Source organism: Aulonocara sp. 'chitande type north' Nkhata Bay, linkage group LG3, assembly GCF_057382095.1.
Source record: "Aulonocara sp. 'chitande type north' Nkhata Bay isolate Kocher_YH1m ecotype deep benthic linkage group LG3, A_spYH_male_GT1.1, whole genome shotgun sequence".
Classification (NCBI taxonomy): domain Eukaryota; kingdom Metazoa; phylum Chordata; class Actinopteri; order Cichliformes; family Cichlidae; genus Aulonocara; species Aulonocara sp. 'chitande type north' Nkhata Bay.
Window position 1 is genome coordinate 10,424,107 of NC_141346.1, and position 27,850 is coordinate 10,451,956.

Sequence of the window (27,850 nt, forward strand, 5' to 3'; positions counted from 1 at the left end):
TGTGTGTATAAGTTTATTAGTGTGATACAAGATGATATAAACCAAATATTCACTGTTTACACAAACATTAAAGGCTACAGTCTGTCCATAAAGCATTTGAATCCATATAATCAAACATTACTCATCATCATCATCATGATAACAAAGTCATAACAGCTAAATCAGGAAGAAACAAACACACAGTCCTTACATGTGACTGTGTGCTCACACACACATACACACACACACACTAACAGCCCTGTGTAAGAAGCATGACATACAAAACGCTGTAGAAAAATACTCTTAAAAAACCAAACACACAAAACAACATCAGCAGCAGCAACTTGGAATGTTCTGGATGTGAGTCCGACCTCAGCACAGAAGGTTAACGGGGCAATTCGTTGGGCAACTCTTCCACTGGGTTAACAGGGAGTCAAAATGGGGAGAAGTGCTAAAATGTTGATCTCGCCAAGTGAAACAAATTCACAGCCTCCAATTATTCATTAGTGGACACGATGAGTGAAACATTTCCACCTTAGTTTTAAACTTACGTCTCAGGTTTAACAAACTCAGAGTTTTCACTAAACCTGCTTTCTGAAACAAAAGCCCAGATAACTGCAGGGTGTATTATGACCAGCATTCAGCCTTTTGGAGCCTCTGGTGGAGAAAAACAGGAATCACCGCCTGCATGTCCACTAGCTCCACCAGATCTCCCAGAAGTCTAAGGCTCCAGTCACAAGGCCTAGAGACTGGTTGGCAACCACCGGGCAACCACTGTGTGCCAGGGAAAAATGAGAAGATGTCTTGCAGACAAATTAGGAGGAGTCACTGCAAACTGCTAACAACCAACCATCACGTGGAGATTTTTGGTGGTTCACCTTTGTTGTGACTGATTTCACCTGGCAACAGCTAGCAACCACTTGCCAGCCGACTGAGGAATACACGTTTCCCCCTGTGACCAGAGGTTGCTGAGTGTCTCTAGGCCTGTGTGACTGAGGCCTCAGTATGAGTCAGGGTTTTACTCTGTTGTACTGATGCTTCTTTGCTGTCTGTGTGAGTATTTTTGTCACACATATGAGGCAAACAAAACAAACAAAAACAGTTACCATTAATATTTCAGTGAATTCAGTGTGAGGCAGTTAGCTTAAAGCATAAATGTGGTAAACATGTGTATGTAAATAGAGGCAACACCCCAGTGATCACTCGGAGTACTGCAACAAAGAAAATTCAACCTTTTTTTTCCACAACCCTCTCTATGTTTGAAGAGTCATCTAAAAAAACGCCGTCAGAACACGTAAACTGCAAACAAACCGTCTGTTGTGAGTTTTAATGAAGTCTTAATATCTTTTTTCCTCCTTCTAGTTCAGCTACGGTGTGAAAACTGTTACTGTTGAACAGTTGGACCTAAACGGCTTGTAAATACACAGCAAAAGCTAATGTAGCTTAGTGCTAACGCTATGAAAACACATCATTAAACGCTCTATACTGTGCTACATTTGTGCTTCGTACTCTAGCTGGCGCTAATTTGGCAGTTAATCGTTTGTGTTAGTGAGTCTGCTAGCTTTAAACTACAGTCTGACCGTCTGATACATGAGATAAAGCTCATATGTCTTATGTTAACATTTGGATTAACACTAATGTTTCCACATTAGCAATACGTTAAAGTTATACTTCACAGGCAGTTTAAATATTTGCTTTTTTGCGCTTTATCCACTTTGATGAACATTTAGGTTACTTTTAGATAAAAACTGGGTAAAACTTTACTTCAAGTCCCCTGATTTATCATTTATAATAAGCGTGTTATTAACTGTTTACGTTACTAACGATATATCTGTAAGCCAGAAACTTTAAAGGCTAATGATCTGCATTGTTCTAACTTCACCTCTGAAGACATTTTTCATTATCGTAAACAAACATGAATAAACACGGCTTAAAACTACATCGGTGTATGCTATATACAAAAATAAAGCTTGTGTTACATCTTCATGTGCCATTATACAGCACGACTGGGGTCGGGGGGGGTCAGTTAGAGGTTTCTGTCTGAAAGAAAATAAATGTAACTAGCAGCTGCGAGAACAAAGTTACATGTTGACCATCAAAGTTGCCTGATATAAATTGCCAGTGTGGTTTGAAGCACTTTCTGACGCTCACACAGCAGCTTACACTCACACACACACGTACAGTACGACATTGTACAAGTAACAAATTTTTTTTTGTTTTGTTTCTTTTTTTTTTACTGCTAGGCACTATAGAGTGAAGCATTGTGGGAAAATGAGTGCTCGGCTGGTCTGTTTTAGCAGCTTCAGCGCTAAACGCCTTAATATCATTAAAATGTTCGGTTTCACAGCTACAGTCCGGGAAACAGTCCTCAATCTTCTCTGAAATAGCAGATTTAGCTTCTGCTTACAGGATGTTTAGCACAAACACAATTTTGTATCACAGCTGCAAAACTATCATTAATCTGTTAATTGCTGTTATTAAATAATTTTTAAAATAGGGATTAATGAGTTAGGTAAGTAAGTGAATCTATCCTGCTCATTTCCAGCTCCATATTTGTATTCCTTGATGTTTCTAGAGTAGCTGTGCATGAGTCACACTTTATAATAATCCTTCTTTAACTTATACTGGGCCATGTCTGAAACAAGCTGTTTTAGCTCCTCCTTAAGACAATGTTCTTCAGAAACCTTGAGGAGTATTTCCGGCAAAGTAGCCGGAGAAAATGACTGTGAAATGGAGTTTTTCTGCTTTAATGCTGATTTAAAGTTTGAACAAGTAGTTTATGGAGTTCTTGGAAACAGACCATGTGCCATCTGATACACATGAACATCACAATGTTGAGTTTGAACTACTGCTCTAAGTCCTCTCTCACACAGGGCTGGAGGCTGGTTCGCAACCTCCAACCTGCAACTACTTGCCGACTGCACGTCAAACATCACACTTCTATGTTTTCCTTCTGCTTGGCGAGCAGTTGCAGACAAGCTTCGATGCAACCTTTGCAATCTGTTTGGCTTGGACTGATTGAACTGGTCAAACTAGAGGTTTTGAGCAGCATCTTTTTAACCAGTTTCACCCATCCAACTCCAGTAACCACTCACCAGCTGATCTGGGGATACACTTCTTTGAGTAGTTGTTAGGTCTGTGTGAGGATAGTGTAGTTTGTGACAGAAGCAAAAAGCTGTGAAATGAAACCACTGCTGAATGTCTCATGATGGAGTTTAACCAGAGTTTAAACAGACTTTACTGTTTACCTTACAATATAAAGCATCTTGATGTATCTGTTGTTGTGATTTGGTTCTATATAAATAAAGTTGAACTGAAATAAATTGAATTGAAAAGTGAAAGTGTCCTGGGTGTTTTCTGTGACTTCAGTTAGCTGAGATGAAGCCCAGCAGAGGAACTGCCGTCTTTGATGCTTCGTCGTTTTTTCAGCCCCAGGAAGTTTAACGGTTGGTTCGAACTACATAATTTAAAAGTATCTTGGTATAAAGTCCAGCATGAAGCACTGAGCGTTGGTTAACCGTCACAGAGGTTATGTTTTTGTTTCTGTGATGTTTGTAGGTTTGAATGTGTCGAGTAATAAAAACAATAAGGTCAGAGTTCAGTGACTGATTGTATGGATGTAACTTTCAATCACCGACAACATCAGCTGCTGCTCACACAGCGTCTGAAGGCTATCAGTATAGGCACAGGTTAAGGAACTGAACGTGTGTTGTGGCTGATGATGACATCACTTCCTTCTGGAATGAATGAGAGCTTGGAGCAGGAAGTGTCAGGTGAGTGAGCGTATGTGTCAGTCGGTCAGGTATGTGTGGATGTAGATCTGCTGTTGGATCCAGGGGGTGAAGTGCGTGACGTTGCTGTAAACCCCGGGTCCGAGCACTTTACTGAAGCACACGCTGCCCCACGACGTCAGGCCGAACAGCGTCCAGCGACCGCTGCTCTCCTCACACACCAGTGGGCCGCCGCTGTCACCCTGAACACACACGTTAAACACACACACACTGAGAAACTGTGTGGCCTCGGTACTTCATGCTGGACTGGTGCAGATGTTACCATGCAGGAGTCGACGGTTCCAGCTTCATAGCCGGCACAAAGCATTCTGGGAGTGATGGTCTTCATGTCGAAGTAGGACTGACACTGAGACAGAGAGATGATCCGGACCTCGCCTTCCTGCAGTTTAAAGGGCACTGCACACAAACACAGGATGAAGAGGAGGCTTTAAATATAATAAAAGCGCTCAAGCTCTCGAAGTACTCTGAGCTTTCCTTTCACAGGACGTTAAAGCTCAAAGATCAGAAGGAATGAGCGCTGTTTTCACACGGAGGACGCTCTTGGCGACTAACAAGAGCACGTCTTTTATGTCGTTTTGTTAGTTCCAAGTGTCCTTGGACATAAAAATGAACTCCGAGTTGCCCCTGATGCATCCTCTGGTGTCTAAGTGTGTAAATGTAAAAGCTGCCTAGGCGTACATAAAATCACTGCATGAGTGCATGATTAGGTGATTGAGACGTGGAGTAGAAAGCGTTTTGAGCACTTAAATTGAGTGAAAAGGCAGATTATGATTATGATTATGGAGACTGAGGTGAAAATAGAATAAAAACGATAGACTTGGTGTTATTTTTGGAGCCACCTGTGTGACCCTTCTGAAACATGCTGGTGTGTATCTGGTGGAACATCAAATATTTTCCTGAGTGGAAACAACCAGCTGCAGCAGCTGCATCGGAGCTGGAACGCGACCCGGCCACGCGACCCGGCCACGCCTGGAGCATTCCCAGGATCGGCGTCGGTCCTGTGACACACGTGTGGGTGCAACAGTGAGACCAGACGCGCTCCGAGCTCGTCACATTTCAATCCACACAATATCTTTGGTAAGCTACGCGAAGAGTCTTCTTGCTTAACTGCTAGCTAATCTGAAATGAATGAAACTCCCCAGTTTGACAGGTTAATGAAACATCAGTTACAACTTTACAAGCAGGAGAAAGGTTTGTGGTTTCAAACCAAGCTGCATGATTTCAAGTTTATGTAACTTTCGCGGGGATGGAGTCTAGATTTAGAGCGCTTGAGCACAGAGCAGCATGAGAAAGTGAGTTACATCCACTCTCTCTCAGAGTGAATCTGAATAACGAGAGCAGAGCCTCTCTGACTCGGCTCGTTCTTTCTGCTTTCAAAAAGAGCTGCCGGCCTGATGTTTTTCAACCAGCAGATGAAGACAGAGAGCAGGACTCTGCAAAGTCTAAATGCACCGACTCTACGTGACGAGAATAAAACTCTGGTAGACGAATGATTGAAAGATGTGTGCGTGCCTACTTGTGCTGCAAGTACAAAAAGCGAGTTTAGTCTAAGGTTAGGAGTGGGATACGGCCAAAGACTGAAGTGTGTATGTACTCACTCCTGTTGCCCATGTGACCCCAGCCGGTGATGTAACAGTAGGAGTCGGGTAAAGGCAGCTGGCCCGGCTGAGGAAGACACACCGGTCTGACGAAGGTCGTCTCCTCAATCTGCAAACATTAACACGCCTCATCAGTCCAGTGCGATTACAGCTGATACTCGATCCTGTGCAGCAGCACGCTCTGACCTCAGAGTCCAGCTCCACTATACTGATGTCGTAGTCCACCACCGCCCGGTTGTAGCGCGGGTGTACGATGATGGAGCGCACCCCTCGGCTCTGACTGTGAGCTCCTGGGTGGTCCAGGTTGTTAATGCCCAGCACCACCTTCCACAGGTCTGCACTCTCTCTCCTGTGACACACACACACCGTTAGTGTGTGAGGTTAAAATAAAATGTGGCTCACTGACGACACATCCTGAAGACTTACCCCTCGAAGCAGTGCGCGACTGTCAGAGCCCACTTCCGGGCGATGAGGACGCAGCCGCAGACGTGTCCGCTCTGACCGCTCTGCAGCGAGCACTGCCAGGGCCACGCCCCCCGCCGGGACACCCGGCCACCCAGAATCCGCTTCTTCCTGTGAGGGTGAAGGCCCACCGCCTGGCGTAGACCGCACTCTGACGGCAACAAAGAGACAAAGTGGATTTGTTTATGATGAGCCAGCCAACCAGCAACCTCACAGCCTGCAGTTCCTCCAACGTCCACTTGAGGCTCCAAAAGGGCAACAGCCCACATAGACTCCCGTGTTAAATGTCCACTTTACACCAGAAACAAACATGTTTACAGCCTAATACAGAAAACGGCTTTGGTCTCTGATGCCATGTTAATTATTAAAGTTATATTCATGGGGGCGTGGCCTCTTTGGCTGACAGCAGGACAGCGACTTGAGTTCCTGAGCTGTGTTTGTACAGTTGGAGCCTTTTTGAAGCATTTTTAATGCAATTATCTGATAAATAATAATAATAATGATGATAATAATAATAATATTGATATACCTGGTGTGTGGTTAATTGTACTAACAGATCGTCACTTCAGGCTCCAATATGGTGGCAGCCATACAGTTATAAGGTAAAGGCTTTAAAATGACGAGGCCTCTGCATCACGCTGTGATTTATACAATCTATAATTGTTATGTCTGCTTCAGTCAACCTACAGACAACATGCAGGTTGTGACAGAGAACGCAGTATAATTGGTCAGAAGGTGACCATCTCTGGAATCTGACAGTCAACATCAGTCAGACAGCAGCTGGACGTCTGAACTCCAAAATACCAAACTACACTGAAACCTTGAGTGCAGGTCCAGCTGTTGATCAGCATCAACAGCTGGACCTCATACATAACGGTGTATAAGTGACTGTAGCGCTGAATGTGGCTGCTTTGACAGTTTTTGAGATTAAACTTTTAAATTTGAGCTCCATCTGTTGGTAGCAGGAGGAGTGACAGTGCTGATCTACTCCTGCTCATACAAAGTACCTCCGTTTGACTCTTCAACTCAACTACAGTAGCTTCAAAATCACACTTCTTTATCTCACACTGGGCCTTTGCACAGCCCCTTAAAAACGAGCATTTTTAGCTCCATCCTTTACAAGTCAAACCCTGAATGGCTGGAACATCAGAGATAACGATATAGATGCTCTCTGTGACATCATACAGAGCCAGAGCAGAAAAAAAACCATTATTGACCTCATAATTATTTTATGAGCATCCACCACCAGAGCAAGACTATGAGGGAAAGGTTAAACACGTCCACTTTAACATGCTTCTACAAACACACTGATTTGAGAGAAATCAGTAAGTAAGGGATAAAAGTAGAAGGTTTACCTTCTCTGGTACACAGGACTGAAACTCTCTGCCTGGAGTGACACGCATGACTGCAGGACAGACAGAGAAACATCTGTTATAAACACATCACCGCGACACCAGCTCACAGTAATTAAAGCAGCCAGGCCATCATCCTGCCTGAACAGGTGTCCTGTTTCCTGCCTGATGGGCTCAGCCCAGATACTGCAGACAGTTTTTAACATCAGTGACCGGCAGACAGACTCCGTGCTGGACTGAGGCCCTCTTATTAAATCAGCCTCAGTTTGGTCTCTTTGACCGACTCACCACAAGCTTCTTACCTTCTCTTTTCCAGCCGGGCCTGCAGAGCAGAACCGTTCCTCTGGTGCCACTCGGGGTGGACGTGTAACCAGCGTCGACGGCCTTGGACGCCGGGCTGATCGGGCACCCTGGAAACAGAGGAGGGAACCCTGCAGAGACAAACACAATATGCTTATTCCATCAGAAACTCAGAAATGCTCACACTGCAGGAAACAATGTGTTTGCTTTGGGTCAGTGAAGCTGTCTGGGTGGAGTGTGCACGAGACAGAACACCGAATTCACCTGACAATTACCTGCTCTATTCTCACAGAATAAATCCACAAATAATTACTTTTACAAGGATAAATCTGACAGGATAAAGCCCATCTGTGAGTCAGACATCTGTTTTCACCTCCAGCTCCTCTGGGTAATGTCTACAAAGATCAATGCCTGCAGTGCACGTCTAAAAACTACTTTTAGATGGTTTGTGTATGTATTTAGAGTTTCCCTCAGAATAACGTGTCTCCAGTCAGTTTCTCATCCCAAGGGCAGACTCCAACTCCACTGTTCTGAACTGCAGTAACTGAGCCGTCTCAAAACTGATTTTCAGAGCAGAGGACAGTCTGAGCCTGTCAGCTGCAGTCCGGGATGATGCAGCTGGAGTCGGAGGTGAGATTCTGAACGAATATCAAGGAGCTGGTCAGCCAGGCGGGGAAACACAAGACAGGAAGTCCAACTGGATGTTTTTACTTCACACTTTGGGGACTCGTCTCATTTCTCTCCACATCATAAATAAAAATATTTGAATGTGAAGAAAGTCTTTAATAACGTGTGCGTGTGTTACTAACCTTACCCTAGTCCCAGCTGGTTGCAGGTCAGTTCGCTCAGCTCGTCGTTCCACTCATCTGCACAGACCTGATACTCTGCCGCCGTCTTAAACACCGTCAGCACAGAGCCCGATCGATCGGACAGAGACACTGCAGAGAGAACAGATCAGCGCATGTTTGGATAGTAAATACTCATCAGAGATGAAATACTGTAAAATATTTATAAGTCACGTCCGAAATTCCTTTTTTTAAAACCAGTAAATAAATGTTCCCTGTGCAACTTTATCATGTTGAACTTCACTTTACGCAGATGATACACAGCTTCCTACTACAAATACTCTCTGCTGTTTCATCATTATCAACAGTTAGTGAAAGTATAAATAAGCAGACACAGAGATTGATTTTGCAGGATGAAAAGTAGAAGGACCAAAGCTGCACTCAGGTGTCCCTGTTAACATATTAAAGAACAACCCAACGTTTTAAAAGTGGGACTATCCTACCACAGTTCCATTCGTCGGAGCTGTCTGAGCAGTGCTTCTTTCCATCACACCACAGAGTGCGATGGACACACTGATGGTTGTTACAGGAAAGCTCGTTATCCCTGCACACCGCTGAGGAAATATGAATGGATATCATTAATAATACAGTCAGGAAGGGGATTGTTGGCCCAGCGCAGAACAAAACATAATAACATCAACATCAGGGAGTCTTACAGCAGTTGGTCTCGTCCACCAGCTGGGGGCAGTCTGGGAACCCATCGCAGATCATGCTGGCTTTAATGCAGACTGTGCTGCCGGGACACTCCCACAGAGCACGCTCAGAGCAGCCTGACAGACAGAAAGGTGAGATCATGACCTGCTGCACTAAACTGCTGAAGCATTCGTCTCGATGAGGCCGCGGCGGCCTCGATGACTCTGAAACGACTCACCGCAGTTGTCCTCGTCGCTGTGGTCGTCACAGTCCAGGTGTCCGTCACAGCGTTTGCTTGCCAGCACGCAGCGACCTGACCTGCACTTGAAGTGGCTCGGAGAGCACTCTGTCACCACGAAAACACACATCGAACAGAAGATTTTAGTTTTAGGAGCAGAAAGTTTCAGCGACCGTCTTCGGGACAAACGGAGTGTACCGTCGACTCCGGCCTCTGGCAGCAGGCAGGTTGTGTTTCCTCCCTCCTCTGGAAACTGACTGCAGTCTGAGTCTTCCGGCCACTGCAATCCCACAATGCTGAGCACCGACTCACACTTCTCCTTTGCACTACGACACAACGACCTGCAGGGCGAGAGGGTGAGGACAGAGTGAGAGAAGGAGAGAGGAAAGGTATCTGAAACCTTCCAGAGGAATAAAGTGATGATTAACTAGCTGACTGTGCGCTGACCTGCAGGGCGGCACCCTCTGCAGGCTGACCGGGTCACACTTTGGTACCAGCAGCGTGCAGGCGTAGAACATTAGGTACTGGTAGCAGCCGGTCTGGACCAAAGCGGGGAACAGAGAGGACTCCCAGGACACGGAGCTCTCTCTCTGGGACAGGTGACCCAGGTAGTTGGGGAAGCTGGTGAGGTTGTAGGGCAGATTCATACACAGCTCCAGGCTGATTGGCTCACAGCGAGCTGGGACACAGAGCGCAGAGTGAAGACTAATACGAGAGGGAAACCTACACACTGTCACCCACATAATGCATACGACATGACTAACTTCCATTTTTAGGTTTAAAATACATCCAAGCATGAATCAAGTTAGAAGCTAATTACTTTAAAATGTCAAAATAAAAGCTAAGAAGTAAAAAGAAGGAAACACACAGTGCAGAATGTTTTTAAAGTCATGTAGGAATATGTGAAAATGTGATTTTAAGTGTGTGGGGACTGATGAGACCATTTCCTCAGGAGCTAAATGTTTCTGCTTCATACAGAATTCCAGCTGCTCAAAGCTCTGGACTTCCTTTATTGTGTTTTTCATCTGATAAAGCTCCAGATGTTTTCAGACAATAGCAGGTCTGACCTGCAGACAGGACAGGTTAACAGTCAGACTCTTTTACTACAGAGACCTGCTTTTGAAATATGAGCAAAATGATTTGTTTGCCATCATCATGCTGAAACAATCTTTAAAAACAAAACAAAAAAACATCATCTGGATGAAGCAGATGTTGTTCCTAAACATGAGGATATGGGTCGGCATTAATGGAGCCTCACAGATGTACCAGGCACAAGCTTCACTGGGCGATTCGCAGTATCAGATTAGGATATTGGATTCAGAAGATGCTGCTGTGTGAACACAGAGGCATCACCGCCTGCATTTTACCATCTGTGCACCTCATTACTGTAACTCCGCATTTTGGGTTAAATAGAAAATTCAACTGGAAACTGAAAGATGAGTTTTTTGTAATTTTACAGCCAAAATTAAAAAGTAAATCCAGGTATGATACTTGGGTGATAAAGGGTTAAATGTGACACGCTTCTCATTGTCAGATTTATCTTTGTGAGGACAGTTTGTTGATGACTCACTGCAGCTGCTGTTGCTTTGTGGGTCGCACACGGCGTTGCCGCCAGCACACATGGGCTGACAGGAAGTGGCAATACAGCTGGGCTGACCGGGAACACATCCACCCTGACCTGGACACACACACACACACACACACAGGTAAGACGCTATAGTGGAAATACTGGAAATAGGATGTTGGAGATGTGTGACAGAGGAGGATTGCTGGGACAGGGTGACATGCAGGCAGAAGGTGAGACTTTACAAAGTGAGTCAAACCAATCAAAAAGGACCTGATAGCTAATGAACTGTGTCTAGTTTGAAGAACAGTCAGTATATATAACAGTTTGGCTCCTGTAACTTGTTTTAAGTTTTAAGAATCTGTCTCTGTGCAGGAAAGCTGCTTTATGAATAAAAGTGTTGTCTTGTGGTGACGATTAGGATGTGATTAGCTTTGAAAATGAATTATTATCTTAGTCATTAGGGATCTAAGATTTACCAAGTCATGTGTGAGATGTTTGTTCATCTGAATGATCTTCTGTCTTTTATAACAGCTTTTATGGTCAAAAGGTTAGTTTGTCTGAACTTTCTTTTAGTGTGATTTTGCTTCTAATGACAGACAGAGTCTCACTCTGGTCTACGGTGCAGTTGTCTTCATCGCTGCCATCTTTGCAGTCGTCCTCACCGTCGCAGCGAAACGCGGAAGGAATGCACTGACCGTTCCTGCACTCCAGCAGACCCTGACTCTTACAAGCTGCAAACACACACACACTTACTGTCATTTTTGATGAGTTATAGTAACACGTGACACAGCAGTAAATCAGCTGAGCGCTCACAAGTTGTCACGTTTCCCTCGGAGTGGAAACCATGTGAGGCAGACTAAAGCTTTCTTCACATTCACTATTCAGTCCTTTCATCTATATGTACATTTGTTCCTGCTGCAGTTCCATTTTTTTTCTTTTAACTGATCCAAAGATGCTGTTTTTTGGTAGTGCACCACATGAAAGCACCACCAGAGGGCAGTGTGTACCACTGGAAAGTTTTGCTGAGCTCAGTGAGCTGTGAAAATGGGAACAACCAGTAGCAAACAAAGTGTAAGTAGTAAGTTGTTTAAATTATGAGCGAAGTTAAACCTCTCATTTCTTAGTTTAAATCCTTCTGTGGTTGTCTATGGACAGTGTTGGGGAGTAACGGAATACATGTACCGCCGTTACGTATTTAAAATACAAAATATGAGTAACTGTATTCCGTTACAGTTACCGTTTAAAAAGGTGGTATTCAGAATACAGTTACTTTGTTGAAATAAATGGATTACACTGCGGTACTTTCCTGTTTCATTTTGTCGCGGGTCAGGACTGTTTGGGTTTTGTTTGACAGCTACGTTCTGTTGTTCCAGGCAGCAGCGTTACGGTTGCCATGGTTACAGGGCGACGCTCTCTCTCTCTCTCTCTGCGACTGTGTGTTTCCTGGGTGAGAGAGCACCTTTTCGTTGTTGTTGTTGTGCTAAGCTAACAGGCAGAATGCTACAAGCATAGCTCTAAAGAATGTAGCATCATGGGCAGTGTAGTCCGTGTTGCAGGGAGAATGGACTGCCATACACGTTATGGGTCTGTGAGCGCGAGAAGGGAGAAAAAGGGGAGTGGAAAGGTACGAGTTGTCATCGAGGAAAAACGGGAGCTGGAAGCATGTAAATATAATAATAACCACTGCAGCCAAGAAGAGAGCCTGACGAGCCCAGCTGTAAGTAAGCTATTAAGACTCGACTGTACACCGTGTTCGTGTTTTCCTCCGAAAACAATAAGTTCCGTTGGAGCAGCCTTTCAACGCCTCTCTCTGTCTCTCGCAAGAAAAGTTGACCCACACAACAAAGTAAAGCTATTTTTCGGCTATGAGCCGACAGGGACCCCGCCGTATTAGTCAGAGGTCCCTTTACTACAGTTCGGAGTCGCGGACCTTCAGTAATAGTAATAAATCACACAGCAATAGTACATTCACGTTGTTGTAAAAAACATGATAATATATTAAGTAATCCAAAGTATTCAGAATACGTTACCGTCATTGAGTAATGTAACGGAATACGTTACAGAATACATTTTGGGGCATGTATTCTGTAACGGAATACATTTTAAAAGTAACCTTCCCAACACTGTCTATGGAAAAAGTCAGCAGTTGCCATGGCTACTATTTTCCTAATCAATTAAATATCGATTTGAACACAACTTTAGATTAATCACCAGTTATAAACATGACTGATGTCTCAAAGCTAAGCTAGCTGTCACTCACAGCAGTTGAGTTCGTCGCTCTTGTCCAGACAGTCGTGGTCCCCATCGCAGAGCCAGTCTCTGGACACGCAGCGCCCATCACCACACCGGTGCTCCCGGGCCACATCACACACTGTAAACATACAATTAGCTACACTCAGATAAAATAAATAACATGAACGACCTCCAGAGTCTGGACTGAGCTAATCTTCTATTAACATTTAACATTACAGTTAAAGCCTTTATTTAAAGGATAGGGATACAAAGACACGATATGAAATGATGAGACTCGGAAATTTGATTGATTTAATGCTCTAAGTGCTCCCTTTTGTCCCTATCCTGGATCTTTAGTGTCCCAGAGAGGGATTAGATACTGTTATATCCTTCTGCTGGTGAGGGATATCAGAAGATAGCTGGCTTTAAAGAGGAGCTAAAGTTTGTTCGAGACAGAGGATGAACTGACTGGCTGCACAGAGGACCAAAATAATACTTTTTAAAAAGTTGATTTTGAACTCATGTAAAGCTACTGTAGTGTATGAAGAACAGAAATACAAAGGTAAAAATGAGCAGAGCAGCTCCACTTTTAATGAATTCAGCTTTGTGGCGTTCCTGTAATTTAGCAGTTAGACTGATATGTTGCATTGCCTCAGTGCAGGAATGATAACTGGCTTCGATCTCAGACTGTTTATCTCAGCTGAGCCTGGTGATGCTTTCAGCGTGGGTCCTCACAGAGATACAAAAATGTGTCTCTGTGTGTGTGTGTGTCTGTGTGTGTCAGATGGACAGGTGGTGGATTCCCCCGGTCCACACTTCCCCTCTCTCTGATTTCACAGCTGATCCCGAGCTGCCAAACTGCGTCACCCTGAGTGTGTGATACTCTGTGATGGATGTGTGTGTGTGTGTGTGTGTGTGTGTGTGTGTGTGTGTGTGTGTGTGTGTGTGTGTGTGTGTGTATGGTCTTACCACAGTTGAGCTCATCACTCAGGTCTCCACAGTCGTCATAGCCGTCGCACACCAGAGCGGGCGAGAGACACCGACCCGTGTTACAGTGAAACTCGCCATCTGCACACACTGATAGAGAGAGAGACATGATCAGCACTTCTTCTTCATGTGTTTTTTCTTTTCATTACACTTTTCCTCGTGCTTTCCTTTATCTCATGTTAGATATTTATTTTTCTTCATAATAATAATCACGTTCCTGAGAGAGCACAGAGTAAAAAAACAGAAGACAGATGTAATGGAACATTTTTTAACAATCCACAAACCTTTTAAATAACCTGTTTTGTCAAATCTTGAAGCTTTTCAGCAGCACTGTGGTTCATTCGACTGATTTCTTTATTTTGTTTCCTCTTGTTTTGTTTCTGGCTCCCTGTTTTTGTTTTGCTTTTTCTTTTCTTCACATTTATGAATGGTTAAGTCTGGCCTCTTTTGCACTTTCTTTTGTCTTTAACCTCTTAAAACCCTAAAAATTATAAATAGTTCTAAATACTAGAAGATGTAGATTTGAAATCAGCTCTCTCGTGCCCCTGCAGTTTGTCTGTTATAACATTTCCATAGGGAATGTGAAACAGGTAAAGACTCCAAATAAAGGATGTGAACTTCAAACTAACGCGTCACAGGAGACCTGATGAATATTGGTTAAACTGTCTCATGTTTAATCTTCTCGTCCTCTCCCTCCTGTCCTCTTCAGTTCTTCCTGTTGTGTTGGTTTCTCACTTTATAGCCGTTTGTCGTTCTTCCTTCATTCGTTGTCATGTGTGACTTTTACAGCCACATAAACCTCTGCTGGTTAAAAGAAGGCTGGGGTCACAAAGAGGGAGAGAGACATTAAAAGACAAAGACAAAACTCTCTCTCTCTCCCCTTTTGCCTTTCTGATAGTCGCTGCCTATAGATTCTTTATATTACCATGGCGACCACCTTTCTGTGACAGAGCGACCATACCACTGTCATCCTCTCAATCACCTGCGAACACCATGACAACGGGCTGAAACGTTTCCTGCTATTTACACAGACCACAATACAGTGTGTGTGTGTGTGTGTGTGTGTGCGCGCTCACCACAGTGTGTTTCGTCACTCCAGTCATCACAGTCGTTGTGGCCGTTGCACACCAGTTTCTGAGGGATGCAAATCCCAGTCGCACACAAGTAATGATCTTTCCCGCCACATACGGCTGCCAACCAATCAGAGAGAGAGTACAGCAGTGATGTACAACAACGATATTTATTACGTATAAAAAGTTGCAGTCCCTCTAATGTCCACTTGGCCAATAGAGAAACTGTTTTCAGTCACGACCAGAAGTATAACTTAATGAGAGACCGAGACAAAAAATATGAATGCAGATGTAAAGGAAGCCTGTAAGGGTCATTCTATACTCGCACTGCCTCGTGAACAACGTTGATGTGAAAATTGACATCATGTCCACGTTTTGCTAACTCCCATGTCTTTAGGTTGTGTGCCTCTCAGTTTTTGTAAGCTGGCACGATGTGGTTTGAAGCTGGTTCGAAGACACGAATGTGTGACTGTGTTGGTTTTTACTGCAGTTTTAATGTCTCAGTATCATTATTAGAAGCTCGGAGTTTCACAGATATACAGACGGGGAAGTTGTACAAGTTTGAATACATGAGACTTTGTGGAAAAAAGACTTTGGCTACATGCATCGTAATAGCTAGCATAAATGGAAACTGTATTTACTGGTGACTTCAAGATCTCACCTGAAAACGTTCAAACCCAAATCATTTTTACTCAGTGCAGTAACCAGCAGATTAACTGTGAGAACAGGGCGTCACAGACTGTTTTCAGGTTGTGGAGTTCCACAAGGCTCTATCATTGGTCCTCTACCTTTTATTCAGATTCGAATCATATTCTTGTCTAAGTCCATTTCCACAAACTCCCATTTTAAAACTTTATAGGAGAAATTAACATGTTTACTACAAAAATAGGTCAAAAACTGGTCTCTGTAGATAACGATTATAACAACAGGTGGAAATTTCATTCACCTTTAAGAAGTTTAAGGCTTAAAGTTTGTACTATTACGGGTCAGGTGGATGATAGCTGCTAACTGGAGTTCCTGACCTGGACTCTGGATTGAGTTTGGAGCCTTTAGAATGTTTTAATGACATTATCTGAGCTAATACATTAGCTGATTGGCTCATTTTTCCAACTGGCGGTCCCTGAGGTCTGAGCTCCAGTTTTTGAGTGAAGGATTTTATGTGTGGTTTGTACTCACAGGGTTTCCCTTTAATCTGTCGCGGTGTGTAGCAGGCAGGTGACGTGAGGAGACCTGTTGGCGAAGGTGATGATGGTGATGACGGTGGTGACAAAGCAGAGGTGGTGTTGCTGAACTGGGAGCAGCGCAGGAAGTCAGGCCAGGAGGCGTTGAACATCTGTAGGACTGGCTCGCAGCCTTCTCTCGCTGCCTCGCAGAAAGACGCACAGGGCAACACGACCGTTCTGCACACACACATACGCGGACGTCAGGGAGCAGTTAGCTGGTACCATCATTAAAACATTAAAAGTCCCATAATCCTCCTGTCAGAGGTCGTCTGGAGTTGAAACCACTGACACTGAAGGTGTGTGCGTGCGTGTGTGTGTGTGTGTGTGTGTGTGTGTCCTCTGAGTTTGGAGGGTGTGAGGGTGTTATTATTAGCCATATACACACATACAGCTGCTGTCCCACTTACTGTGTGAACAGCTGAGTTTCATGTTCTTGTTTGTGTTTTATAGGAAGACAAAGTTCAGTCTTTGCTGAATGTGCTGGAACTGAAAGACAACATTCGCATTAGAGATTCAAGGTTTAGGTAAACTGAAAGAAGCTGCTCGGCACTGTGAGGCTTTTAAAGAAGGCCTGAGCATTTTGGTACCTCCAACATTCCTGACGGTCACCTGACAGCTTTGGAGAGATGCACTTTATTCTGTGTCTTATCAGACTGTAGCTTCCTCCTATGGTTTGGTTGTTGTCAGCAGCAGCTGGACATTCGCTGAAACTAATCCAACATGCTGTCGTGCTGTTTGAACAAAGCAGCATGCTAGGGAACGAGGACAGGGAAGAAGAAACGCTGTTTCACTCTGGACCGAGTTTGCACCTGGAGCCTCTGGCACTGTGCTAAAAGCTGAAACTGAGACATAATAAGGGCGCCACCTGTTTGAGCGTGCAGCGCGCTGAGGGTTTATTAATGCCCTGGGATCTCCCCTCACCCTGAGCAGCAGAGCAGCTGGATAGTGTTGCTGATGAGAACATTTGACACTGCAATCAAACAGCAACCTAACACTGAGCTCTAATTGTCTAATTATGAGTTTTATGAGTGTCCAGAGACGACTGTGATATCTGAGAAACAGATAAGACCATATTTCAATCTTCTCAAAGTTCCACTCAGGGTTCAGGCTGCTTTTCTAGTCACAGCAAAGAAGCTTACAGATAATATAAGGGACAATCTGTGGTAACAAGTAAAGGAGCAAACATCAGCTTCAGTTCTGGACAGATTAAAATAGGTGGACATGTTGTGGATTGAGAAGAAGCAGACGGCAAATAAACAGCTTCCACAGTGCAGCAGGACTTGTTTTTTCTCACCACCTTTCTCTTAATATAAATAGTTTCTATATTTTTTAGTTTTTTATGTTTGTCGTCTGGTCAGAGCGGCCCTCCAGCTCACATCAGACTCTTCAATCAATCTTCAATCCCAGGTCAAGTCCAGAAAGGTCGACACTGACGACTCCACAGCAACGAGCTGCTTATATGGAAACTGGAGAGGCTGTGAAATAGGCCAAGTAAGGTCTGTGTATGGAAACAGCTGACTGTAGGTTTGTGTGTGTGTTACCTGTTGTGTGCGCCATCAGCTGCGATGCACTCGGGCAGAGCCAGCGAGCAGCCAAAGAGCATGATGTGTCTGTAGCATGAGAGTCTGCTGAGGTAGCTGAAGAACCTGAAACACACACACTGGCGTTCAGTCACCGCCGGGAGCCCAGCTAACACTCATCTACTCGTCGATTCACTGATGAATCGTTTGGATCATTTAAATGTTAAAAGCAATGAAACCCTGACATGACACAACCTGAGGTGATGCCTTTAATTGTGTTGTCTTCTTTGCAGTATGAAATAGCTGTATGTAGATAATTCAATGACTTTTAGTGGAAGTAACTGTTACCTTAGCAACATGTCGACCTCTGAGCTCTTCACCACGGCGACGGAGGAGGACAGCCACGTCTGATTGTAGGGCAACATGTGACACTGAGGCTCCACGATCAGCTGACAGCTACCTGCACAGAGACAGCTGGTCACGAGGATCAAACCCCGAACGCTGCCCCTGCAGGCTGCTGTCGTCATTACAGCCTCGTTATAAAACATGCTTATGTTATAGTTTCTAATATTTTATGCTTCTCAACAACAACTTTTTGGTGCATGTTTGGTTTTCACAGATCTTTGTTTTATTAGTGATATTTCACTTCATTGTTGCCCATGGCGTGATGTGTTTGGTGGACGTTGAGCAATACCACTGTCATTGTTGTGTTTTGTTACCCAGATGGAAGCTGTGCTTAGTGTGAGAGAAGTGGCATAAAAACCTAATTCTAGATAGAAACATGGGTTACTGGCTTAGTATCTTCACTGTTTGATAGAGCTGTCACAGACTCTTTGCTGCTAGCTGTCTGCTAGACTTCACCTCAGCTAACTGGAGTCCCTGAACTGGTCCCTTGGATTGTGTTTGTTCTGTTAGAGTCTTCTGGAGAATTTTGATGGCTGCTCTGGAGTTAATTGCACGTGCAGCGTCTGGTGGCTAAAGTTTGCTGATCTTGTGAAAATGATGGCAAACAACACTGAGTCCAAAACCAGCAGGTGAAACTCACAGTTATCAGATTTGAATCCTCTGAAATCTAACCTGTCAGACAGGTGGTTTATATTTTTTACACCTGTAGCTCCCGTAACTCCTGAACCATTTGGTCAATTGAAAGAATTCCAATGGTTCCTGAAAGCAGTGAAATTCGGGTCATTACAGTATCACAGGCATGGTGCTGCAGCAGTCAAAGGTTGGGTTGAAAGTGAGGGAGTGTGATGGAGCTCTACAGGAAACAGACATTTTATCAGACATTTGAGTTTTTACTGTCTGTTTATTGTTTTGTTTTGCTGTTTGCTTTTCTTCTCTGGGTTATTTGCCAAGAGTTGGATGTGACGCCCTACTTGGGATTACCATAATAACCCTAATATCACTGAAAAATCTATGCAGAAACATTTGCATTCAGGAACTGTTGAATTCTTTTGACTGTGCCAGTGGGTTGGATTGACCTAAAGCCAATGGGAGCACCCGTGCTTAATACGTGTTTGATCTAACCAAAACTGTACTGGTATTTTTCACCTGCATGATTTTCATGGAATGTCAGTGTTTATTTTTAAATACTATGGTTATAATCAAAGCGAGCGTCTGGATGGATGGATGCTTATAGTAGGCCAAACTAATGCCTTCCAGGATAAGTGAGATCATCCTTCTGAGATTTTTAGGGGCAAATAACTTAGAAAGATAACAAATAACTAATAACAAATGACAGTAAATTGAGGTCTTTCTGTGTTTAAACCTCGCCTGTAATTGGTTGGATTGTCCACAGTTGGATGTATCAATGTCAGTGCTTTAATAAGACACTTGTAGCTAGCATTAGCAGGACAAACAGCCAGGTGACACCACCGACACCTTCAGGGCCTAACTTGTTGTCTCAGTGGGAGAAATCTAAGTCATCAGAGAGTCGGTTAATCACAGAGCGTGACCTTTTTTAACAAGGTGGCCGAACTGGGCAGGAGGTCAAACATCCACCAAATCTGGTGAGTGTCCAGTGTCCAATCAGAGCGCAGGACAGACTGAGGCTCATTAGCATTCACCTCGACTGCACATTAATACATGGGAACAGACAGAGCGACACTGAAGGACAGCAGAGGAACAGAGAGAGACGGAGACGAGGGGAATTTTAAAATAGCAACCCAACAAACGATTTATCAGCACAGATGCACACACACACTCTCGCTCAGCCCATCAGGTCAGTACAGGAGAGTAGAGGACAGCAGATCTGAATGCAGCTCATCCTCTGCAGCTACTCTCAGGTATCAACTCGTCCAGTCGACACTAATGGAGCCTAATAAGATTTTACTGTTTGACGGGAAAGGACACAACAACAGCAACAGACAGACGGATAACAGGAAGGACACAGACTGCAGAGGACTGTGGGATTTGTAGTTCATCCTTAGCCCTGGCATTACTCAGGTCTTTTAAAAGCTGCGTACGTTTCCCACAACCCCCTGCTGCTTCCATCTTTCCTGCTCACACCTGATACCTGTGTCGGGTGCAGAGGCGGTGCTGCTCGGCCAAGCGGTGCTCAGCGATGTCACAGAAGCAAGCCAATCAGGGGGCGTTGTGTATGGCTGAGTGGGCGGAGCCTGAGAAGAGGTCACCGGGGGAACGCCGGTGGCGGCAGGTGTGCTCTCACTGCGGTTCTGCGGTGAAGACGTGACGGTTTCCACCGTGAATGAGGAGGAGGGGTAGGGGTCACTTGTGCTGTTGCTGTGGTAACCAGGGTTGCTGTCGGCGATGGGTTTGGGTGAGGGGAGGAGGCTGGGGTCCAAGTGAGTGCTGCCAAATATACCTGCAGAGGAAGACACAGGTATCAGCCAATCATAGGAGGCGGTTCAGGCATGATTCTGAGCCACGCTCATGAACGTCCATGAGCGTGGCTTTAAGGCTTCAGTTCATGAACAAATGAGTGCTGTGTGGTGTCACACATTTCAAATAGTTTTAAGGAAATAATTTGACAATTTAATAATTTAGAAGATATAAAAGCTAAAAAGTGCTCTCCTTTCACAGAAACCTAAATCTCTGTATTCTCCAGGCATGGTCACATTTAACCTAAACGTCCATGAACATACTGACTCTTTTCCACAGGTGTGTCATCAATAAAGGACCCCAGAAGCAAAACTCTCAGTTATGGCGAGAATGGAAAATTCCACAAAATGAAGGGACAGGAATCCCAAGTTCTTAATGGAAAAGAAGCTTTTGAGTTGATAAATGTGTTCCCCTCTCTGCTTTTGAGTCCCATTTCTCTTTTATTTTGAAGGTCAGGCCCTTTTTGGCTTTCTCTGTTTTCACTTCCTGCCTTTTTTCTCTTCCTGTCTTGAATATTGCCTTGACAGACTTCCTTGTTGCCCCTCGCCCTGCTGGTGTGTGGTTACAGTACATCTTACAGTGTCGATCTCACAGTGAGTCTCTGTTGTTTGGGTGCATTTTGGACCCCACCCCTTCCTCTCTTCCTCCCTTTGTTACTTTAGAGTTTTTACAGCACTGTTTTTCGTCCCCGGCCACGTCCGTCTTTATGAACTTGAACAACCTGACATTTCTGGCAAAGAAAAAAAAAACTATTAATGAGACAGCACAGCCGTGTCAGACAGAGCTGGTTACCATGGTAATCTTTTTACATATTTTCTGTCACACACAGCCGTGGGTTTCATATTTGCATTTCTGGTATAAATGTTACAAATGAGTCACTGACAGATCATCGGCTTCACCCCCTCAAACACTACACAGCGAATTACTGCCGACATGTGTGAGATTCCTCTCAGCTCAAACAACAAACAAATCAAATGAGGAATTTTCATTTTGCACGTTTGTTACATCAGTTTATGACAGAGACGTCTTCGCGTATGTGAAGGAACATGTTTGCGTACATAAGTCATGCACTTGGAGGTTGTTTTTTTGCAGCGTAAGGAGGGGAGTGGGTGGGCGAATGCGTGTGCTGTAAATATCAGTGGGTACGAGTCCCAAGTGTCTCCCTGAAATCTACACCACATGACTGTGAAACAGGCCACTCATCACTGTATATAAATAATATAGCTACTGATAAACAGCTACTGAAGCTCTGCCTACAGACACAGATCTCAGGTCAGCCAATAAGTCAAAAATGAACGTGAGTGGTCTCTGTTTGACTGAGCAAAGCGGCGCCTGACTTCCATCAAATAAATAAATAAAACTGGTGCCAAAGTGTAAGTCCCACAGCTGGAGCCATTAATCAGAGTGAATGCCACAAGAAATTCAGGAAGGAAATCAAGAAACGGAGCGCTGGGACAGACAGACCTGTCCAGGTGTACCCTGCCGCCGGATCTGTGACAACTTGAATAGGATGGATGGATCCAAAAATGATAGTCGATGGTTTTCAGACTGCGATTTACCGAAAGCCCTCCTTCATTTGCTCTGTGCTCAGGCTGTTTACCTGCATGCAGCAGAGCCATTTCAAAATCATTGGTCAGTAGATCTCGAACTACAAATATGGTTGTTAGACGGTGAGCTGGTGTGAAGGACCAGAGAAAAGCTCTGCAGTGAAGATGAATTAACCAGATTTTATCTGCTGATGTTCTCACGCTGACTTTAATTTGACTAAAACTGAACTTATCATTTTTTATTTGTTGATTAGATTAAAAAAAACAGCCTGATTCCTTCCCCCCACGCCTGCAGCAGATACAGGAGCAGATATCTGCAACAACCAGGAGTACTAAAAGCTGTCGGTGTGATTGGTTTCCTGCTGCGCTCAGCAGAAAGTTCACTTCACGCCCCTGAGGAGGACACATGTGAGGCTGCGGGCTGCTGCTTTTGATAAAGCTCAGAAGAACACTCTGAAACCTTCTGCTGCTGCTTGTGGAGACTCAACAACACCATCCAACAGTGAGAGCCAGGTGTGCTGTGCACACAGTGTGACTGTGGATCATCGTTCAGTCAGAGGCTGAGAAATAAAAACTGCTGAAGAGTGAATGTGAAGGCTCTCACTCACAGCCTCACATTAAAGCTGAAAACAGACGGAGGCAAGCAGGAGGCACTGCAAAGACCATTAAGTGTGTAATGGGGAGAGAAGCCACACACACACACACACACACACACACACACTGTGTGCAATGAGTCGCGAAGAAGACAAAAGAAAAACAGCTGCAGAGGGAGAAGAAACCAACGAAGAAGAAAGAGGAGCGGAGCTCTCACTGCGAGGAGAATGAAAATAAGTTCTCAAATTTTTTAAAAAAGTTTATTCATTCAGACAATGTTTGTGATATTTGTGTGTGTGTGTGTGTGTGTGTGTGTGTGTGTGTGTGTGTGTGTGTGTGTGTGTGTGTGTGTGTGTGTGTTCAGAGAGAGAAATAAGACTGAATTGAATACATTTGAGAAAGAAATGAATCATCAAAGCAGACACGAGAAAATAAAGAAAGGAAGGAAAATCCAGTGGAGGAAGAGAAACGATGAGGGGGGAGGCTGAAAAGGTGATGGAGGTGAAGACCATAGCTGGGGGAGGAGGAGGAAGATGGTGAAGGTCTGGATGGACAGATGCTGCCGCGTCTCTTTTACTACCTGCGTAAATATTTGAAATCCTTTCAGTCTGATCCTCATGCTGATTGGCTGAGGGACTCCCTGCTGTCATGGTGACACACATGCACACTTCTCCTCCTACACACATCAGTCTGTTCTCCGTGCCTCCATCATTCCCCCCTTATCCCTCTGTAGCTCCTCTTCATCGAGAGAAAGGAGGGATGAAGGAAGAAGGAGGATGACTCAGGGGAAAGAAGGAGGACGTAACAGCGACGGAGGGAAAGATGGAAAGCAGGGAGGAAACTAAACTGAGGAACGTAAAAAGAGAAATAATGAAATAAAAGCCAAATAAAAAAGAAGGAATGATGGTGTGAATGGGATGGAAAAAGAAGGGAAAAGGGAGGAAAGAGACAAAGGACGGGTGGAGATTAGAGGACAGAGAAGGAGGGGGATGGAGTGATATCAGGGTCGTGTCCAGACTGAAAGTGAAGGTGGAGTCTTTGTCAGGTCACTGAGAACACCTCTGACCTCAGAGGTCATCAGCCAGACTGTGTGTTTGTGTGTGTGTCTCTACCAGTGAGGACCAGGACGAGCAGCAGGAGGCCGGCCAGCAGGCTCACGGTGGGAATCAGGATGTAGAGGAGAAGCCGAAGGTGATTGGTGGAGCCCAGCTTGTGGGGACACGCCTCCCCGCCCATCCTCGCCTGGGGTCCTCGAGCCAGATTCTTTGTGGGACACAGAGAGACATTCAGAGGACTCATAAAACACCAGGATCCAGGTTATTAGAGCACAAAAGAGGAGGCTTCTGGCTCTATACTGTCTGTTTAGCCCCGCCCCTTCTTCCACTGAAGGTTATTTTTACAGAGAGCAGAGGTGTGGGTGCTCAGGGTGTTTCTGCCCTCTCAGAGTTTCCGTTGGACACGCTGAAGTTATTTTTGAAGAGATATGACAACGAGCCGACACCTGACACCACACAGCAGCCCCCCGCCTTAAATACTGCTCACTCCACCACCCTCTCTCTCTGTGGAGCTGCTCTGTAATGTGCTGATTGGCTGATTCATTACCACAACGTCTGCCGTGCATGTGCATCTGAAAGAGTGTGTGAGAGCTGCAGCTTGGATCATTTTCTTTTTATTGCATGACAATAACAAGAAGCTCACTATTTGGGTTAAATAAAGTACAAACCAAACATGCACGTTATGTACATCTTACACCTTTTAGGACTTTTAGGCGAGGACTTTTACTTTGAAGGGTAAAATTAAGTAAGGAGTAAAATTAAGATCAGAATAACAACAGCTTGGAGTACGATGTGAATCATATATATTTAATCTCTGCAACACATATTTAGAATTGAGCTATTTGTATATATTTTGTAATTTTATTTGTATTTTATTTATTTCAGTCGGTTACTGTTCGTATGTCTTGGGGAAACTGAAATCACACAATCCTCAGGCATCAACCTCTTAAGCCCCAAGCCTACCTGATCTCCTGCATTTTGCCCCCGTATCAGGGGGCGTTGGGCTTAAGAGGTTAATAAAGTAAATTCTTAAAACTGTTCATATTTATTGGTTCTGATATTTTCTGATGCCTGATATATTTAAATCATCAAAAACACCCAGTTTACTGTCACACAACATAAAGAAAACACAGTTTAAATGTCAGCTTTCTACAACATTATCATTATATCTTAATCTTAATAATGTTTTTATTTAAGAAAAAGAGTCAAAAATAATAACTGTTTGTTTTGTTTTGTAAATCACTACGTGATTATTTTAATTATTAGGCGTAGTTATTAAACTTGCTCTAATTCTTCCAGCACTACAACTATCTGTTAATAACTAAGTTTGTAATCATTTAGTCTCCGGACGGCGACGACCGTGTTTAGCAGGTAAACGAGTGCACATCATCAGGTCTGAGAGCTGAGCGTGTGTGTGAACTTTCAGCTGTTTTCTGGATCATCTTGTAGAAACGGAGACGCGTCAGCCACCCGAGGAGCTTCAGCTGGAGCCACAATTAATATGACTTCTTAAATTTTACATCAAAATAAATCAAAGTCTTTATGAATAAACAGAGATCCACGAATCACCCAAACATGATCAAATCTAAGGTGTCATTGAGAAAAGAAATGAAGTTTATTAAGAAGAAATTAAATTTATCAGAGTTATTAATAAAGAAATGAAAGTGTAGCTGGGTGCAGTTTTATAACCATCAGAGCTCACATTCGCTGAAAACTCTACACAGACGGACATCACTACATCACTACACGACATTAAAAGTCAGATACTGGAACAACATCCTGTTTCCTACATGCTTCATGCTCCTGAGCACACCTGTGCCCTCGGGTAAATGTTACTGCAGGAGACAAAAGTGCACTGACTTCTGCACAAATGTGACAGTAACATTTTTTTATGTTACTGCTTACCTTTTTTGGTAAGCAGCTGATAGATTTTTTTAAACAGAAAATAAATCTGTAATTATTTCTGTGACAGGTTTCAAACAGAGATGACTCAATGAGATTTGACTGAAATAAAACAGAAATAAAAACATATTTGCGTCAGTTTTCTGTTGACGCTTCTCTGATTAAAGCCTTGAAATATCTTTGAAGTGTTGCAGAATAAGAAGAGTCTGCAGCAGCAGCAGCAGCACAGAGAGGCGGAGAGGACAGAGGACGGACACCAAGGACAGCAGCAGAAGCGGGGACAGAGGTAGAGAGAGCTCCGCAGACAGCGGGGACACAGAGAGAGAGAGCGAGGGGGGCACTCACCGCCGCAGTTCCCGCTCCGCTGAAGGTGACACGCGGGCAGGTCTCCAGCCGCGCGGACAACATGACCTGCTGCTGCCCAGCGCCGAGCGCGAGACCATCCCTCTGTCTGCTGCCCGCGAGCTGCTCCGCTAACTAACCGGGCACGAGACACGCTGGCTCCGCCCCTACCCCGTCTCCTCCCCCTCCGCTGTTTACTGTCACACAGCTCAGGTTGTGCCCACGTGAGGAGGTCTTAACGTGGGATTAAAGCTCCTGGATTCAGGTGCAGGGCCGGAGCCTCCTGAGCGCCAGCTTCAAAGCTGCTGCCGCACATGTGCGCTCCTCAGCAGGGGGGACCCGCAACGGGTGCGAGACACCTCCGAAAGTTCTGTCAGGAATACAAACACAAATCAGACTCTGAACTCTCTGGTTACATCTGCATCCACCTGGGGAAGTGGCAGGGAGAGGGTGGATGGGTGGGTGGAGATGGGTCTGCCCTGGAGACAAACAGAAGCAGCATAGAGAGTATGAGATGGGTGGAGTTTACTATCATAGGATGGAGGTAAACAGGTGCATTAAGAGTATTAAGAGGTGCCCCAGTTTCAACAGCAGGGGCGTTTCCAGGAGTCTTTCAGAGCTGTGACCCACCAGTGAGGAGTGGAACCCCACAGAGGCTGTCTGTGCTCGCTTAATGTTTTAAATGCTAAAAAAAAGTCTGACAGCACCCTTTACAACATACATGTAACGTATTCATGATGCTAACTTGTAATAATGTTTCTTTTTTGATGACTTTGACGGTCGTAGTCATAGTTACGATCTTCTATAATGTAACTACAATGTTGCAGATAAATCTGTTGTGTGGTGATTTTGTCACCAGCTGTTGCAAACTCAGATGGGGAAGAAATGCTTTTAACCATGGATGGAGCGCCTCCTTCTGTAAACATTCACCATGATCAAGCTTCAGTGAGAGGGGCGTTTCCTGAAACTTTGTTTTAAAGGTCACACAAGGGGGATTACAAACGAGCAAGGAGGGGCTCACAGGAAGTCAGAACATTAACCAAAAAAAAGAAGGTGGTTGGTGTAAAGTGATGGACATAGTTTTTGTTTCTGAACTGAAGCCAGCACACAAGTGCATCAAACCTTCTGATTGGAGAACAGAAAGACTTGTGCTTATTGAACGCTGCTCCTTTACTCAGTGACCTGATTAAGTCTGAATGATTTCACAAGTTTATCGGTTGTGGTATTCAGCTCAAACTAAGTGAAACAGGAAGTTCAGAGAGAGTGTGCTCGTTGCACGACGCATCGTTGGCCTCACGACGTCCCTCTCTCACCACCTCCAACTTCCCAAGGCAGCTTGAGGCTTCATTAACCAATGAGTGACATCACAGTGTCCATCATTTATGTACAGTGTGTGTACAGAAGACATTTACATTTATTTTGATGCTGAAAAGTCATAATCCTAAAACTTGTAGGATGAAGATATACAGCAGTACTTATTGTACTCAAGACTCATATTTGTGATGTGACGAGATCATAATTTTTGATATCTTAACATTTGCATCGCTTTAATATTGCAGCTGAAGGTGGTTTTAATTACTCTGAGAAGCGTAATACAAACATAAATGGGTGTAACCACGGTGACGCAGCCCATTAGTTTGTTTTTCCTGTGATTTCACACCGTATGTGATGAGCGAGCGGTGGATCTGACTTTGAACAACAGAGTAGCCAAGAGGCATTTTCCTGTTGACTTCCTTATAACGGGAATGTTTTTGAAACAGCAGAACTGGCGT

General features: G+C 44.3%; 1 protein-coding gene across 1 annotated transcript; it reads right to left on the bottom strand.

Annotated features, from left to right (window-relative positions):
- On the bottom strand, positions 1 to 26,220 carry corin (corin, serine peptidase). The gene is made up of 24 exons (XM_086286445.1): positions 26,082 to 26,220; positions 23,892 to 24,042; positions 20,313 to 20,621; positions 18,146 to 18,257; positions 17,819 to 17,923; positions 16,231 to 16,454; positions 15,061 to 15,174; positions 13,967 to 14,074; positions 13,026 to 13,136; positions 11,374 to 11,496; positions 10,769 to 10,876; positions 9,646 to 9,877; positions 9,397 to 9,539; positions 9,199 to 9,306; positions 8,984 to 9,097; positions 8,771 to 8,881; positions 8,297 to 8,420; positions 7,485 to 7,613; positions 7,186 to 7,235; positions 5,795 to 5,981; positions 5,555 to 5,717; positions 5,369 to 5,477; positions 4,033 to 4,166; positions 1 to 3,952 (listed from the first exon to the last, which is right to left on the bottom strand). The coding sequence occupies exons 1-24, from the start codon at positions 26,142 to 26,144 to the stop codon at positions 3,770 to 3,772; spliced, it is 3,315 nt and encodes a 1,104-aa protein (XP_086142571.1). The 5' UTR covers positions 26,145 to 26,220; the 3' UTR covers positions 1 to 3,769.
- Positions 26,221 to 27,850: the final 1,630 nt, after the last annotated feature.